This window comes from Gadus chalcogrammus, chromosome 16 (genome assembly GCF_026213295.1).
Source record: "Gadus chalcogrammus isolate NIFS_2021 chromosome 16, NIFS_Gcha_1.0, whole genome shotgun sequence".
Taxonomy (NCBI): Eukaryota; Metazoa; Chordata; class Actinopteri; order Gadiformes; family Gadidae; genus Gadus; species Gadus chalcogrammus.
Window position 1 is genome coordinate 5,210,210 of NC_079427.1, and position 17,838 is coordinate 5,228,047.

General features: G+C 50.7%; 1 protein-coding gene across 1 annotated transcript in view; it reads left to right on the plus strand.

Annotated features, from left to right (window-relative positions):
- The window catches only part of tenm4 (teneurin transmembrane protein 4), a 174,785-nt gene that overhangs the window by 126,310 nt on the left and 30,637 nt on the right, over positions 1 to 17,838 (plus strand). Inside the window, exons 8-13 of the mRNA XM_056610354.1 lie at positions 2 to 106; positions 2,274 to 2,523; positions 3,564 to 3,584; positions 7,381 to 7,613; positions 9,479 to 9,633; positions 16,475 to 17,352. Coding sequence (XP_056466329.1) covers positions 2 to 106; positions 2,274 to 2,523; positions 3,564 to 3,584; positions 7,381 to 7,613; positions 9,479 to 9,633; positions 16,475 to 17,352 — 1,642 coding nt within the window. The remainder of the gene's footprint in view (position 1; positions 107 to 2,273; positions 2,524 to 3,563; positions 3,585 to 7,380; positions 7,614 to 9,478; positions 9,634 to 16,474; positions 17,353 to 17,838) is intronic.

Sequence of the window (17,838 nt, forward strand, 5' to 3'; positions counted from 1 at the left end):
ATCCTGTGGGAGAAGAGGACGGCCATCCTGCAGGGCTACGAAACCACGGCCTCCAAGCTGGGGGGATGGGCGATCGACAAGCACCACGCCCTCAACATCCAGAGTGGTGAGGGCTCCAGGAACTCCCACCCTTCCGTCCATCCCTCCCGCCTTTTCCTCCCTCCCTCCCTCCCCCCTTCCTCTCCTCCCCATCTCTCTGTTCCTCCCTCCCACCTCCCTTCCTCTCTCCCTTCTCTCTCCAGCCCCTCCCTTGCTGTTCCCATCCCATCCCCCCCTCCCTCCCTCCCTCCCTCCCTCCCTCCCTCCTCCCCACCTCCCTCCCTCCCTCCCTCCATCCCTCCCCACCTCCCTCCCTCCCTCCATCCCTCCCTCCATCCCTCCATCCCTCCCTCCCTCCATCCCTCCCTCCCCACCTCCCTCCCTCCCATCCCATCCCTCCCTCCCTCCCTCCCTCCCTCCCTCCCTCCCTCCCTCCCTCCATCCCTCCCTCCCCACCTCCCGCTCCGTCTCCCCGCCCCGCACACGGGGTCTTTATTAATCACATCGAATGCAATAAGTCATCGCATCCTACCGCGCATTACGTGAAATGAAAGCCGTTCCATTACAGAGCGATAACAATGTAATGAAGCGGCAGGCCGGGGATGCACGCTTACCGGGAGCCAACAGGTCTGAGGTCCACAGCGGTGCCATTAAGGCGAGTGGGTGTCTAACTACCCGGCTACCCGGCTGCCTTGCTTCAGAGCGTCGCCGGAGCACTTTGGACCGCCCCGCCGCGCTCCGGCGCCCGCCGTAACGAGCGGGGGATGTCGTCTCACGTCAGACGCCTCTCCGAGCGTTTTCTTTCACTTTCCGCGCAATCTCGGTGTCGACAGAGAGCGGGCTCCCCGAAGAACAGGCGTTACAGGGGTTAGGGTTGGAAAATAAGGCGATTTGGTGAAGGCACAACTTAAGGCAGCTCCTGTCATGCCAGTTAGGACCCGGCGATCTGTTGCTGTCAGGACCCGAGACTTCACAGGGGAAGATGTCCCTTCGATCTGTCATGCTGCGTGCACGAAAGCCTCACACACACACACACACACACACACACACACACACACACACACACACACACACACACACACACACACACACACACACACACACACACACACACACACGCACACCTCCTGCCAGCCCCCCTGTCCTCTTGGCTGGTCAGTGTGCTGTCCACGCCCAGGGTTTTTAGAATCATCCCCTAATTTAATTGCTCTCTCTGGGCTACTTCCACACACACGCACACACACACGCACACACACACACACACACACACACACACACACACACACACACACACACACACACACACACACACACACACACACACACACACACGCACACACAGACACAGACTCCCACACTCTCATAGTCTTACAAACACACTCTCGCTGACACACATACACACACACTCATTCACAGATAACCACCCACATCTACCACACATACACTCTCACTGACAGCCAACCTCCACACACACACACACACACACACACACACACACACACACACACACACACACACACACACTTACACTTCATACCCAACCTCACACACACCCCATGGCCAGCAGTGTCTCAGATTAAACCCTCTCCCACAGAGAGGGTGCTTGGCTTCTCCTCTGATGGACCAAATGTTGTGATTCTTTGAGCCGGCATGTCAACACACACACACACACATGCAAACACAGACAAACACACACACGCATGCTGCATCCTAAAGACCATCACATCGATCCGTCTGCTGGAGGATTTTCGAAATTAACATACCGGATCCTTTTCTCCAAAGTTTACACGCTGGCAAATATGCAAATAACCTGTGTGTGTGTGTGTGTGTATGTGTCTGTGTGTGTGTGTGTGTGTGTGTGTGTGTGTGTGTGTGTGTGTGTGTGTGTGTGTGTGTGTGTGTGTGTGCGTATGCGTGTGCGTGTGTGTGTGTGTGTGTGTGTGTGTGTGCATTTAAGCCTCTAGGTGTGTGTGTGTGTGTGTGTGTCTGGCCATCAGTGCGTGTCGGTCTCTGTGTTTATATGTGTTGCATGAATGTGTGTGCGTCTGGGTCTCTATGTCTGGTTATGTCAAATATGTTTATTTGTGTGTGTGTGTGGCCATTAGTGTGTGTATGCGTGGTGCAGGAGTCTATGCGTGTGCACGTGTGTAATCGACCACACGGCTCTCACGGGCGCACCTTTCCCTCTCTCTCACGGGTCTCATGTGTTACTCACTGCTCCCCCTCCCCTCCAGGTATCCTCCACATGGGCAACGGCGAGAACGTCTTCATCTCCCAGCAGCCCCCTGTGATCGGCAGCGTGATGGGCAACGGCCGCCGCCGCAGCATCTCCTGCCCGAGCTGCAACGGGCTGGCGGACGGCAACAAGCTGCTGGCCCCCGTGGCGCTGGCCAGCGGCTCCGACGGCAGCCTCTACGTCGGGGACTTCAACTACGTCCGCCGCATCTTCACCACGGGGAACGTCACCAGTGTGCTGGAGCTCAGGTACACCCCGACGACCACCAGGGGGGGGAGGCTATCACGGAGCCCGGGGAATACGTGGGAGCTTGTATATGTTGTCTTAACCTTTAACCCCTATCCTTTGGCCCCTGAAAGGGTTAGCAAAGCCCAGTGTAAGCGAGAAAAGCGCAAGGCGAAAAGGTTAAAAAAGGAAATGCGATCCGAGCAGTCGTGACATTCGTGAAAGTCACGGAAAGAAAAGGACTGCTGCTGTAAGGGTCTTACCGGTCATCCTAAAGGATAGCTGTAACCCTTACCCATGAGCCTTACTCTAACCGGAACCTTTAACCCCTCATTTAACACTAACCCTACACCCTGCAAATTGATGAGGTGCTAATTGGTTTTCTTTTCTATTTCTATTGTCGTGCACAGCTATCCTACCTAATGACCTTATTGTATCTTACGATCTTGATGATACCTATCCTTTGCTCGCCTACCTCTGTCTGACCTTACCTGTTCCTAGTTTACCTCATCTCCTCTCCCCCCCCCCCCCCCCCCCCCACACCCTCCTCTTAGCCAGGGGTGGTCCCTCTACTGGTAGCTCCTAAACGATTAGTTCAAATCAAGTCAGTAAATTATGTTCAGTGAATTACTTTTACTGCCCGGAAACGATTAATGCATGAATGCACTTCAGAAGAAGAATAAATAGCATGAACTCCAGTGCTCCAGTTTTTTACCGTGCGCACGCACACTCAAACACACGCACACACTCTCCTGGATACACACGGCAACACTCTCCGTGATGCCCTGGCCGTTAGTACAGACGCCCACGCCCGGTGGGGGGGGCGTCTGGTTCTAAAGCACCGGGCTGGGGCCGGCCTCTGATCCTGGGCTCTATCGCTCATAACGAGCGACTAGCAGCAGGCCACCTCACCACCGCCAGAGACCTCTTGAATGTAATCTAACGGCATGATTATTTTCCTCCTAATCACTTTCCTCCTCCACTAACAACTAACATTTTCCTCCTTCTCTCTCTTTTTTTTTTTGTGTCTTGCTTTCTGCTGCTGCCTGGCTTACTTTGACAGAAATAAAGACTTCAGGCATAGGTAAGCCCTGCAGCCTGTCCCCAAATGTCCCCAAAAAACCCTTTCCGCTGTTGTACCCTGAGAGATATATCGCCTCTCACACAACAATTAAATTCAATGCATTACCTGTTGCTAAGAATAGCTTGATATAGTCCTTTATCAACCCACGGTTTCCCCTCGTATTTACATGAAGAACTTGCGGTGACCTTACCGAGGAATAAAGCGTCGGCAACCCTAAAGATTATCTTTTAATATAACGGGTGCCTGCGTGATCTTTGTCTTGGTAAAGCTTGCGTTTTATTGGTTCATTAACAACCTCTCCTGAGCTGACATGAGCTGAAAGGTCTAATCGCATTAGGGCGCAGCGGTATGTTTTCAAACTGATAAATGAAGAAACTATTAGGGTAAATGTCACGGCAGCGAGGCGGCGAAGAACGGTTAGCTTAGGCGGCGCTGGATACCGACTTCTTCAAGAGCGAAAAGGCAGATTCCGCCAGCTCCTCTATGGTCCTCTTATCTGCTCCAATATGGCCAATCGGTGGACGTAATTGATCCGGGATGTTTGCAGAGGCTACTGTTAAACATCGATACTGCAGAGTTGTTTTTTGTGGAAGTCTGCTCGCTGGAATCACAACGGTTTCCCACAATGGCCACCAGAAGGGAATGTGAGGTCGTTAGAAGCCTGGATGTTATCAAGGGCTGAATGACAAAAGAAGGACTCCATATGCCTTCGTAGATGTAGGGGCTGGGGGGGCAGTGGGGGAGTCAAATCTTCATTGTGTGCTGTCTTTGGATAGCAGTTCTCAGGCAAAGGCCCACCCATTGATTTTCTATCAGAGGTCATGACTTGGCTTAAAATGGCCGCATTACGGCAGAGATGAGAAGCCAAGTGACTCTAGTTGCTGGCCTTTATCTGGAGACCAGACCACGTAAACACTACACATTGTGAGGCTCGCTCTCCCTCTCTCTCTCTCTTTCTCTGTGTGTCTCTCTCCCGCTCTCTCTCCATACACCTCCTATAAACGAATGCAGTCCTGCCCTTTATGGCTTTATCTTTTTATCTCTCGCACATCTTTGTGCACTAGCACAAACACACACGCACACACACACACACAGACACACACTCACAAAGGCAAGCAGACATAAACACAGACACACAGACACACACACACACACACACACACACACACCCACGCACGCTCACATGCACGCTCACATGCACGCTCACATGCACGCTCTGCCCTGCTTACCGGAGCAGGACAGAGGAGACGTGTAAAGCGCACCATGCTCGGGAGACATTTGCATATTAAAAAGCAGATTTGTCCCAAGGAACGACTCATGCTGTGTGTGTGCATGCACAGGAGGGGTTGGCTACTGTCTTAATGTGTGTGTGTGTGTGTGTGTGTGTGTGTGTGTGTTGTGTGTTGTGTGTGTGAATGGTACAACGACAGTGCTCAGAGGGGGGGATGATCTTACCGCAGTACCACCACCACCACCACCTCCACAAATGTCCCTAACCCCTCTTCATGCCCTCCCTCTCTCTCTTTCCCCTGCTCGCTCGCTCTCTCTCCCCGCGCTCCCTCTCCCTCCCTCTCTCATCGCCACGGCGGCATGCCGCAAAATCCAATTATCTTCCACAAACTGGATGTTGTCAGTGAATATAGATGGAGTCCATGGGCCAAGGTCGCCGTGGTAACGCCTCATAGTTTCACGCACTATGGGGCAGCGCAGGTCTACATGCGACCTGCAGCAGATAAAGTATCAGCTGATTACTTATGCCCCCCCCCCCCTCTACCCCCGTTAAGGCCTACAAGCTTCTCTCCTTTTCCTAGACCAAGCGGTTCAAACCGGGAGCTCAGGTAACAGAGCAGGTCATTAAACAGAATGTTGCTGGTTTGACTCCCGGCTCCTGCTAGCTAAGTGTCGAGGTGCCCCTGAGCAAGACACCGACCTAACCCTCACTGTTGCCGTGCATAAGTCAACACCGCCGTTGGTGTAGGAACGAGTGAATGCGAGGCACTAATTGTGAAGCATTTTTCCGTGGTCACGGGCTAGGAAAGCTGGACGTGATTGCAGTCCAATTATTGGTTGGCTGAAGCTCCCATCGCCACCGATTGGCTGGAGGTCAATAATCGCTCAAAATGGACATTCCTGCCAGGATTTATTTTTTAGGGTGTTTAATCAACATTTGAAAATATTCTGGGTTCGATCCCCCAAAGTCCACATTCTACCTGTAGGCCTCCTAGAGATGGAGGCCCAAGCCCTTCTACTTGCTTGTATCTTAAATGATTCAATGGGAGTCTAGAGTGTGTGTGGTTGATGGCTGGTTCGAGCCGCCTCCCCTGACCCCAGCCAGACCGATTGGATTCTGGGGCCGGGTGAGGCTGCCGACCTATGGTTTATTGAACGATCATACCCATAGGTCAAACCACCAATCATCACAACCACAACTCTCAGATCTCAGACATGGCAGCATTCGAAAGCTGTTCTATGTATCATTATCCTTCAAACTTTGCAATAAACGTACGTATTTCGTCATCATTCCCCCCCCCCCCCCCCCATGTCTTGGGTTCGGGGCAGCCCAGTAAAAGCCACCCAGGTTGATTCTGGCCGCCGCCTAGGTGGCGCGTAGCACGGACGTGGCTGCAGTGTGCTGCGTTGGATAAGGGCGTTGTCCAAATGACTAAATACATATTAATAAATGGTAAATAGGTCTTTCCCTCCCCTGGAGACCTTCAGGGCGATAAAGTGGGGTCTCTTTCTCTTTTCTTTCGTTCCTAGGATCTGGTTTGAATAATTCCCTGTCAACGGGTCTCTGGGTGCTGATTATACAGTCTAGTCTAGCGGAAGTGCCCCCTCGCCAGAGTCAAGTTACTTTCAAAGCGTTCACAAAGGAGGAGATAGATAGAGAAAATATAATATTCAATTTGGTTATTTTTTTCCCCACTTTGGGCCGAAAGGCTTCTCCGGTACCTTTGAGTGTCGGCGGGGCCTGCTGGACATTGATCCAGTCAGCGGGTCAGAGACCTGGCCGCGGGGACCGGATCAATCCGGGCCGAGGACGGAGATGAATGTTCACCGCTCCAAGGGAGAGACGCTTCTTAGTCAGACCAATAACACGACAGCGTTTGGGGAGGATTATGTTTGCAGCGCTGCCGGTGTATTTTTTCGAAATTCGTGCCTCACGGATGTAGGACGCAGGTTGAAAAATATAGTTTTTATTAAACAATGGAGTTTATTAAAACACAAAGCCGACCGCGTATATTCTGAATAATGGATACAAATATCTTTCCCTGGCTGCACATTAAGACTGTTTTCATTTGATAAAATGAAAACATTTTATCATTTGATTAAATTGAAAACAGTAGGAAATATACGGTTTCCCCCTTCCAACCGTGTGTTACGACGCAACGGCCTTGATCTACAGATTGTGATGTCTACCGCCATGCCTGCAAAAAATTCCCAATAATTACTGCAAAAATACGATGTTCGATTAAGCCAGGTTGTGTATCCGTTTTTTTTCAACAACAGATATTTTCTAACCAAGACGTCCAGGTCAAAATCATTTCTACTCCCGCCACGTTCTGCCTTGTTTAATCTCCCTCTGCCATCCGGGTCTCCGCCACCTCGCTTTGCAAAGCGTAATTGTGTCCGATCGACTCCCCATATCGGCTGGTTAAATCCATTCCCACCGCATTGCATCTTGTTCTACTCGAAAGTGCCCCCTGTTCTCTTCTTCCTACTTGCTGCTTCATTAACCCCTCCCCCCCCCTTTTTGTCTTCCACTTCCTGTCTACTTCCTGCTTCGTCCCGACAGTAACAGCCCCGCCCATAAGTACTACCTGGCGGCCAGCCCTGTGAGCGGCGCGGTGTACCTGTCAGACACCGGCAGCCGGAAGGTGTTCCGGGTCAGGTCCCTGAGCGCCGTGAAGGACGTGGCCAAGAACCTGGAGCTGGTGGCGGGCACCGGGGACCAGTGCCTGCCCTACGACGACGCGCGCTGCGGGGACGGGGGCAAGGCGGCCGAGGCCACCCTCACCAACCCTAGAGGTAGCGTGTTAGCATCGGCTATGCTGTTACCTGACAGGCACTAGGCAAGCAATAGAATGTCACATGGACGGAGATATTTGATTTTGAATTATATGTTGGTGCATTTTTATTAGAACTAATTATATGCATATATATCCTTAAAGTTTTGAATGTTTAGACTCATTCAGAATAAACGGTCTCCCTTATGACTTATATCCAAAAGCGAACTATGTATATTGATCGGGTTAAAAAGATCTGTGGGGAAGCAAGAAGTATAAATATATAGGACTGGTCCATACATTTACATTTCCAATCGACAACCTCACAAACAAAATGAATAGCAACATACTACGAGACCAGTGAGTCGCCTTACCAAAGACGTTATTTTGTCAGCAGTGTGTACATCTTTAAGATGGCCAGTGAAGTGGAGATCAACCGACTTCTGTTTTCAATTTTGATTCACTCTGAATAATGTAGTGCAGAATCCAGCCCTCCTGAGGTCTTAAACCGTGTTGGCGCTTTACAACGCATGACAGAATCTGCTGATACAGTGAGCGCATTCCCCCTTCTTCCAAATCAACCTTGGCTTTCAGACCACAACTTCTGCCTGCCTGCGCGGCTTTTTGTTTCCAGCCCCCCCGAAAAAACAAAAGCACAAAAAAAAACGACCCCCGAAGGTGTATTCCAAACAACCGAGTTAAAAATATATCTTCTTGTAGAGTGAGTAGCACACTGCCCTCCGGGAAGGGGCAACCTGTGTACGGTATGCACATGTAGCAGCCGGGATGTGACAGAATGTATGAAGCTGAGCGAGGGAGAGAACAGCAGGAGTCTACCAGCATCCCTTCCGGCGACCCCTCGCGCGGGGCTGCAGACGGACGCGCACAGAGCCGGATCGATACCCTTTAGTCCTCGCTCGCTGCTTTCTATTTTGGCTTTCGCTTTCTAACCCCTCGCAACCTGCTGCCTTCGTGAGCCACGGTCATTTTCAAGCATTGAGCAGTGTCGAATGTCGATTTACCCTGACGCACGCACACACACACACACACACACACACACACAAACACAGATGCGCACGTACCTACACACACACACATACACACATGCACCGATATACACATGTGCTCCGATACTGACACACCTCCACACAAATACCCACCCACACAAACACATACCCACACACACAAACACACACTCTCACACAAACACACACACAGAGACACACACACCTTTGGATTTGGGTTTGAATCTCTTCAAATTTTGGGTTTGGACGTATTTAGTTGATAGTGTATCGGGATAGGTTCTATCAAGTTTATTGTGTATTTAGTTGGACGTATTTAGTTTGATAGTGCATTGGGATAGGATCTATGAAGTCGATAGTGTATTTGGTTTGGACCTGATTGCTTATTGGGATGACTCGGCCGTCATAAGGCCACGTGGCTGCTCCTTTGTCCTCCCCTTGTAGATGGTAATGATTCACATGCCCAGAAACAAGCAGCCAGCAATCTGGAATCTGCGACGGGCTCCCAAAGCGTCTGGCATCCGCCGGTGTAGATCTCAGATCTCCCGGTTTCCCCGCCTGTTGAACCAGTCCAAACGGACTCAATGACGTTTGTAGGTTTTCCAACGGTTAATCTAAAGGTAAAGGGGATTTTTCCGATTGCGGCCCGGATCGATCGGTAGTCCTCATCTGGTTTGATGTCTCCGTTGTGCTTTGTTATTGACGGGGGGGGGAAAATCAATGCCGGCGTTATATTTTATTACAGCGCGCTGGCCTCCCCTCCCATGTCATAAATCACCTCCAGACAAAACGCCCGACGGCTCCTCCTGCGTGGCCGACCCCGGGGGCTGACGCCTTGTTGTTCTTATTTGACGTGTCGCTGCAGGCGTCACCGTGGACAAGTACGGCATCGTCTTCTTCGTGGACGGCACCATGATCCGCCGGATCGACCAGAACGGCATCATCTCCACCCTCCTGGGCTTCAACGACCTCACCTCCGCTCGCCCCCTCAGCTGTGACGCCGTCATGGACATCTCGCAGGTGAGACCCCCAAGCCCCTCCTCCCGCCCCTCCCCCCCTGCTCCTACCCCCGCTCCTCCCCTCACTCCTCCTCCCCTCGCCCCTACCCTAGCCCCTACCATAGCCCTTACTCTAGTTCCTCCCCTAGTTCCTCCCCTAGTTCCTCCCCTAGCCCCTACTCTAACTCCTACCCTTGCTCCTCCCCTCGTTCCTCCCCTCACCCCTACCCTAGCCCCTACTCTAACTCCTACCCTTGCTCCTCCCCTAGTTCCTCCCCTAGTTCCTCCCCTAGCCCCTACTCTATCTCCTATCCTTGCTCCTCCCCTAGTTCCTCCCCTAGCCCCTACTCTTATCTCCTACCCTTGCTCCTCCCCTCGTTCCTCCCCTCGCCCCTACTCTATCTCCTACCCTCCCTCCACCGCTGGCCACAGCAAACATTTCAGACCAATGAGCTCCATCATGGTGGCACCGCCATTTCTAAATTAACTCGTCACTTACTCCACGAGCAATACAAGCAGTGTTACAATCACCAATTTAGGACTGACTACTTCTTTCACGGAATGTGTGACTTTTGGCATTCTTCCAGGGACCGCACCCAGAATCACCAACACAGAACCGTAAATGCAAGCACCAGCGTAGATCCCCCTGGCTATTTGAAGTACAAGTAGGATAATTTAGGCTTTATCCGATGGTATTTGCTGGATAGTCAAGCTGTATTAAGGAGGTAATCCCAGCTAGGGGTCCTTCCAGGATATGATCGCTCCATTGTATGAAATACTCTCTTTACCTCAAGTGAACTTTTCGTATTTCTTGTGAACAGCGATTGGTTTTATATAACCTGCCTTCGATATTACTGTTGGGATGATTGTCTTCCTCATAAATGATAGCTTTGAAAGTTCTAGCCTCCGAACCATAAGTGTCAGAGAGTGCCTCATTCCTGTTGCCCATAGATACCAACCTGGCTCTGTGGTCCATAAGCCTAGCCTAGTTCAAGGCTTGCTCTGTGAAGTGTTTGGTTAGTTTACCCTGTAGCTTGATCACAATGTGAAATGTTGGCCTTCTAGCAATGTGATTTGAATGTTAGCCTGCTAGCAATTTGATATCAAGCGTGCTATCAAAGATGAATTTTTACATACTGCAGAATGTGATCCGAACCGTAGCCCGTAACAACGTGTTCTGCATGTTGGAATATCGTAACTAGCAGGTGTTTTCTCCAGAGCAGGTGAACGGGGACTGCCAGAGCCTGAGGCGCGTGAGCACTGATTGGATTCACAGCTTTCTACACTCAGCCTTGGTAAATTGTTTTTACAAAGTGCAGGCGTCTAAGCACGTAGGGCAGCCACGCAGACCGCCACGTAAGAGACAGGCGTGATCTGGGCTGAAGGCTGCGATATAATTGGTCGGTCCAAGAGATTATGGATGCAGACAAAGTAGCCGACAATACAAAAAGGTCTGGGCTGGTGTGGTCCACTGTGGTCAATCACAATAAAATGAAAATGGCCGTCCCATGGTTCAGGAAAAACAACAGAGGAATGGAGACGAGAAGAGCAGTTGTCATGGTGTTGTGGTGGTGGTGGTGGTGGTGGTCTTGGTAGTGGTATGTAGGATATAGGAGGTGACCCTTGCACCAGGTCGCTGGATGTCCGCATCGAGGGCTACGTGTTCCGTATGTCTGACCGACCCGGTCCCGATCTAATGTGGTGAACCGTTGGCCTATAGCTGCAGGGGGGGCAGGCGAATGACCCATCGCACACACACACACACGCACACATTAACACACACACACACACACACACACGCCACACTGTATAGGAACGCTGTCATTGAGTCCCACAAACATGGCAGGGATAGACTCGCATACACACACAGGCATCGATACACTCAGACACACACGCACAGCAATACATTCAGACACACACACACACACACACACACACACAGACAGACACTTACAAAGGCACCAATACACTCACACACGTACCAATACACACGCACCAATACAAACTCGCATACGCGTACCAGACAGATGGAATTCTCCCCCAGGCAAGGTCATGACTCTGAGGTCCTGTACCCCCGAGCTGTGAGGTCACTTGCCCCCAAGTCGTGTGACTCCTCTGCTGAGGGTCTGGACTGCTTCTGCCATATTTCATTTCACTCGCGTAAATCTCCCGCTTGCTTAGTCCTTAGTCCCACATGCAACATATTTGATGCAGCGTGTCGACTCTGGTTTACTTTTGAAAGGAAGAAATACTCATTGACATTCAACATCAATTATGTGAATATGAAATGTATGCTTGATGATTAATGCTCAATATTTAGAAGAAGTACATTCAACCATGAAGCTACAACCAAGAAATTGCAAGAAACATGCGGTCTTTGCAGTGCTACATTTTAGACACAAGAGATTACATTTTCCTTATCTATCTACGGATCGATCTATATATCTATCTTTATATCTCTCGCTCTCTCGCTCTCTCACTCTCTCTCGTTAGGCTCATCCTGTATAAATATATGTATTTATAATATATTTGTCAAGCATATTAATTACATGTGATTGCCTGTGTACAGTATAATTAGTATTGGAGGCATGTGTTGGCACCTGGAGCTTCTAACTGTCATCCAGAGAGAGGGAGAGGGAGGGAGGGAGGGAGGGAGGGGGGGGGGGGGGGGAGGGGGGGCAGGCTCCAGGGTTAGGGACTACCACTGGGTTGTTTCCTGCCCCGCGTGTTGCATGTTCTCCAGCAGGACTAGCAAGCAGGACCCGGGGGGCTGGGATGCCAGCGGAGGAAGGCTTTGTGTGTGAAATGATGTATTCAGAGAAGAGCAAAGCCTCCAGCTGTCCGACCCCAACCCCCAGAGACCCTCCACCCGGCTTCCACCTCCACCCCGTCTCTCAGCTCCTCTCTCTCTCTCCTTCTCTCTCCCTCTCTCTCTCTTTATTAGCTCCTCTCTCTCAACCACTCACTCGCTCTCTCTCTCTCTCTCTCTCTCTCTCTCTCTCTCTCTCTCTCTCTCTCTCTCTCTCTCTCTCTCTCTCTCTCTCTCTCTCTCTCTGACTCTCTCTCTCTTTCGCAACCATTCACTCTCTCTCTCTCTCACTCTCACTCTCACTCTCACTCTCACTCTCACTCTCTCCCTCTCCCTCTCCTGCCTCCCTGATTCCATCACCCCCTCTCCACCACCACTACCATTTCCATCGTCTATCCACTGCCATCATCACTACCTGCCCAACTAACATCAACAACAACAACACCACTATCATAACCCCCCACACACACACACACACACCACTATCAATCCCACCACCACCCTTACGATCAACATTTCTACCCCCAGAGCTACCACCACCACCACCACCATCACCCCACCCCACAACAAATTCCATTGCCACCAACACTACCAACCCCCACCACCACACAGTTCCACCAACACCTCTCCAAGCTCCAGCACCCACTACCAACACCAATACCATCCCCACTTACCCTCTCCCCCCCCCCCCCCCCTCCCTTTCCAGTGTGTAGAAACAAGTCCAACGGAGTGCAGCTCCCCACAACTATGACAAATCGCACAAGCACCGCCAGATAGACACACACACAGACAGCAAAAAGCATTCATTAAAAATTCATCCAGGGCACACAGCATCCTACTTCAAACACTCCGGGACCCCTTACTTAAGGGGCCTGCCGCTCCACCGAGCAGTGCTTGCAGAAGGACTCCATATCTCCTTCATATCGTCCCATCATACAAAGTAGCCCCGCACTCGTGATTGATTATTTAGCTTATTACTGATCTACTGCTTCCTAATAGCTCTATTAGGAGTGCCCGCATTTCATGCCAGGGATTAATAAGGCTCTATCTTACCTTGTGTTATCTTAATAAGACTTAACATTCGGCCGCTGTTGTATTCCTAACTGCCTGGAAGGAGGGCTTAGGGTTAGGGGCTGTGGTATGATATGGGCCTCTGAAGCCATTTGAGGCTGTTACCGTGATAAAGAGCTTTTACCAATAAAGTTGTGGATGGATGTGGATTCATCTCCTGCTGATAAAACTTGATACTTTTAATACTATTAATACTATTAATACTAATAATCACAGACGGGACCTCCTGGTCCTCAGGTATGGCACAGGGCTGTATTAGAAATCAGAAAAATTAGCTTAATAAAATAATAATTCAAAAATGAACGAAGAGGTCATGGGTTTGCGGCGACTCTCGGAAGGCCTCGGCGTCTCCACCTGGGCCGCACACGCGCTGACGGCGAACACACCGCGCTGACCTTTCAGAGCTCCGCCCCTCCATATGCTTTGTTGCCTTGATGGTTTTATTAATAATCATAACCCTGCTCAGTGCCGTCTTAATGTGCAAGGTCAGGAGTGTGACCTCGGCGGGAAATATTTTACCATAATTATGCTCCTATCGAGGGTCTTTAGGTCCGGCAACTTGTTATTTTAAGGCTCTGACCGCATTAATATACAGCCAGGGAAAGGGCTCGACAAACCCCCCTTGCTTGCTGAATGCAAATGACCATATATGTATACATTATCATATAATTGTACATATTTGAACACATACATCGTTCCCTCCAATGTATATATAGATTTAAATAGGGTATAACTCTGAGGATGTTACATAAGCTTCAGAAAGCTTCATCTCGTCTCCCGTGACAACACAGAGCTGAAAACCGGGGAGGACTTGAAATCCGGACGGACGGATGCGGACGGACATCACTCTGATGAGATTAGAGAAGGGGAGCAGCTCATGAAATGGAAAACCATTCACGCCGCCGGTGGAATAACTGTGCTTTAAATCCAAGTGGCGTTCGGGGCTGTCCGTCGGTTGGGCGAAATCGTCGACTCCCGGCGCCCACATGACAGCCGACCCGCCGCCGAACACAACGGAGCCGGGAATGATTGCGCGGCCGAATGTGTTACTGGGACGGCAGCTGGGGAAATATCCCCCCATTTTCCCAGCAGTGTGAAGCCCTCCTTACAGCACGTCTCCCCAGGGTCCCTACCACACCGGGGCTCATGAAATATTTAACCAACGGTGTTGACAAGAAATAGGTTTTAAGAAATTGGAAATATCCCCCCCATTTCGAAGGCCAAGTTAAAAGCAATTCAGCAACACATACACACACACACTGGGAAAAGACAGAGCGAGCTGTGGGCTTTCTGTTTTGTGGCCGGGGCTAAAGATATGCCTCCTTGTGTACTTCTTCTCTATTGTGTGTCGCGGCGGGGTTGGGTAGCTTTTAAGAGCTGTGAGGCTTACGCCAGTCACAGGTGGACAGGGTTATCCAGCGCTGCAAAGAGACACAAAAGGAGATGTAGTCACTGCTGCACGATCTCAGAGATTCCCATGCAGCCGTTAAATGGAACAATACGAGCGCGAGTCTGAGGCGCTGCGTAGGTAATAAGAAAGATCCTCACTGTGGCTTGTCGTGAGTTCCTGTGGTAATCATGCCCTCTAAAGTAGTGACTCAAATATTGTGCAAGCGATGCTGGATCAGATGTTTAATAAATTACTCTCTTTATTTTTGTGCAAAAGAGCAATAGAGAGTGCTTAACCATGGACAATTTTCTATTTGCCTGTGACTTTCTTTAATCTAGAAATGACTAGATTGTGTTCAAAATGCATCCAACATTTATTTATTGGCTGAGTAATTGTTGAGTCGACGCCACCAAGGGGTTGCTCACTCCATTTCTAAATTGTGCTGACACCCCCAGAGCTGTCACAACGCCCAACACCCATCTAGGACATTGTGCACCATGGTAATTTGTTCCACTCATTTATATGCATTATAATCTTCAAAATATGTTCAATTCTTCTTAACATTCATAGCAATAGTTTACGCCACATTACGAAAGAACAAACCTCTCCGAAGACTGCTCTCTCCACGGCCCCGGGTTTGTGAACGTGGCATTACTACATCATTATGAAAGATTACTGAAGTATGATGATTGCTGGGTAATTTTACACCCAATCCCGTTTCCAAGTTTCAGGATGAGCCTTTCCGAATCAATGCCTAGACTGCCGCCATAATGGGTCACCAAGAATACGACCCCCTCATTGTAATTTCCCGCAAATAAGGACAAGGTTTTTAATCAGGCTCCTTTTTATTTGGGCTCCCATTGAAATGAGACCGTCGGTGTTATGTTCTGAGAAGTCCCCCTGGGATCATAAGTGCCGAGGAGACCGTCCAATGGGATGAGTCCAATCATTTTCTCTTGTTAGCAACCGAGATGCATTCTTCGCAGAACAATAAGTCGTGATTTGGGAGGTAAGAGATTGATGGAGCTCGCGTTTGTTGAGCGTGTTCCCCCAGTTCATGTGCACAGCCCCCCGTTGTCTTGGTGCATCTCTAAATGAATAGCCCTTAAGTAGGAGATGGGCTCTCTGGGGATGAGATGGATGCGCTGGCCGAGGCTCAAGACAGCCAGAGTGAAAGGTAACAATGGCGTTTGTTCTTTGAGGGGGGGGTTAATCAGATCATTTGACACCTCTCGCCTCTCCCCAGCACCTCGCCCGCTGCTGCTGTTATCAACTCCCATCTCAAAAATCATGTATTTGTTTTCTCCGTTAAAAGCGTGCCGGCCTGATATTTTCCGGCTTATCAGATCAGTTCTTCCTGGAAAAAGAGAATATAAAGAGGCTTTTGCATTCTGGCTAAGCTGTGAGATAAGGGACACCTTTTCAGTTTTGTGTGCACTTTTCAACGACCCCTTTTTTTTCCCCCGACAGACTGTTTACCTCTGATAAAAATGAAAAATGTATGGATCAATAAGTGCATGGCCTAGTTTTTTTTCCAGTGAGCTGATATCTTTTCGGTGTGTGTGCGTGTGCGTTTGTGTGTCCTCCGCTCAGGTTCGGCTGGAATGGCCCACCGACCTGGCGGTGAGCCCCCTGGACAACTCCCTGTATGTGCTGGACAACAACGTGGTGCTGCAGATCTCGGAGAACCACCAGGTGCGCATCGTCGCCGGGCGGCCCATGCACTGCCAGGTCCCGGGCATTGACCACTTCCTGCTGAGCAAGGTGGCCATCCACGCCACGCTGGAGTCGGCCAACGCCCTGGCCGTGTCTCACACCGGCGTCCTGTACATCGCCGAGTCGGACGAGAAGAAGATCAACCGCGTGCGCCAGGTGTCCACCAACGGAGAGATCTCGCTGGTGGCGGGCGCGGCCAGCGGCTGCGACTGCAAGAACGACGCCAACTGCGACTGCTACTCGGGCGACGAGGGCTACGCCAAGGACGCCAAGCTGAACGCGCCGTCGTCCCTGGCCGTGTCGCCCGACGGCGAGCTGTTCATCGCCGACCTGGCCAACATCCGCATCCGCTTTGTGCGCAAGAACAAGCCCTACCTGAACCCGCTCAACATGTACGAGGTGTCGTCGCCCATCCACGACGAGCTCTACCTGTTTGACGCCAACGGCAGTCACATCTACACCCAGAGCCTGACCACCGGGGACCACCTCTACAACCTGACGTACTCGGGCCAGGGGGACCTGGCCTCCGTCGTGGACAAGAACAAGAACCTGGTGACCATTCGCCGGGACACCACGGGCATGCCCCTGTGGCTCATGGTGCCCGACGGCCAGACCTTCTGGTTCACCGTGGGCACCAACAACGCCCTGAAAACCATCGCAGCCCAGGGCCAGGAGCTCGCGGTGATGACCTACCATGGGAGCTCGGGGCTGCTGGCCACCAAGACCAACGAGAACGGATGGACCACGTTCTACGAGTGAGTTTACAATTTTTTTGGTATATCTTAAAATGTTCTCCCTGTCTTCGTGCTAGAGTCTGGAACTTCGAGTTAGATGTTAACTCCCAGATGTGTGCTTAAAGTCTCTCATCATATCCCTGGAGCTTTTATACCCAACAGTTGGTTAGCGGGAATAGGATGTCCTGATCACAGGCTTTTCTGCTGGGGTGTACAGGATGTCAACATAATACCCAAAGAAACAGGCAAAAAGTACCTGCCAAATATGGTATGAGCGTTAAGTAGCAGTTCGAGGGCTCCTTCCTACGTCTGAGTCGAGCACTACGACACGCGAGCCCCTTCCTTATGCCTGTGAGTGTTTTGTCATTCAGAATACAAGGTCTGCGTTGCTATGCTTGTAATCCTATTTGCTGTTATCATGCCAAATGAGATTACTGGTGGTGATGGGTTACTCATCGTGTCTCTACCTCCGCTTTGGGTGACAGACTGTGCGCGTCATCTTCATCG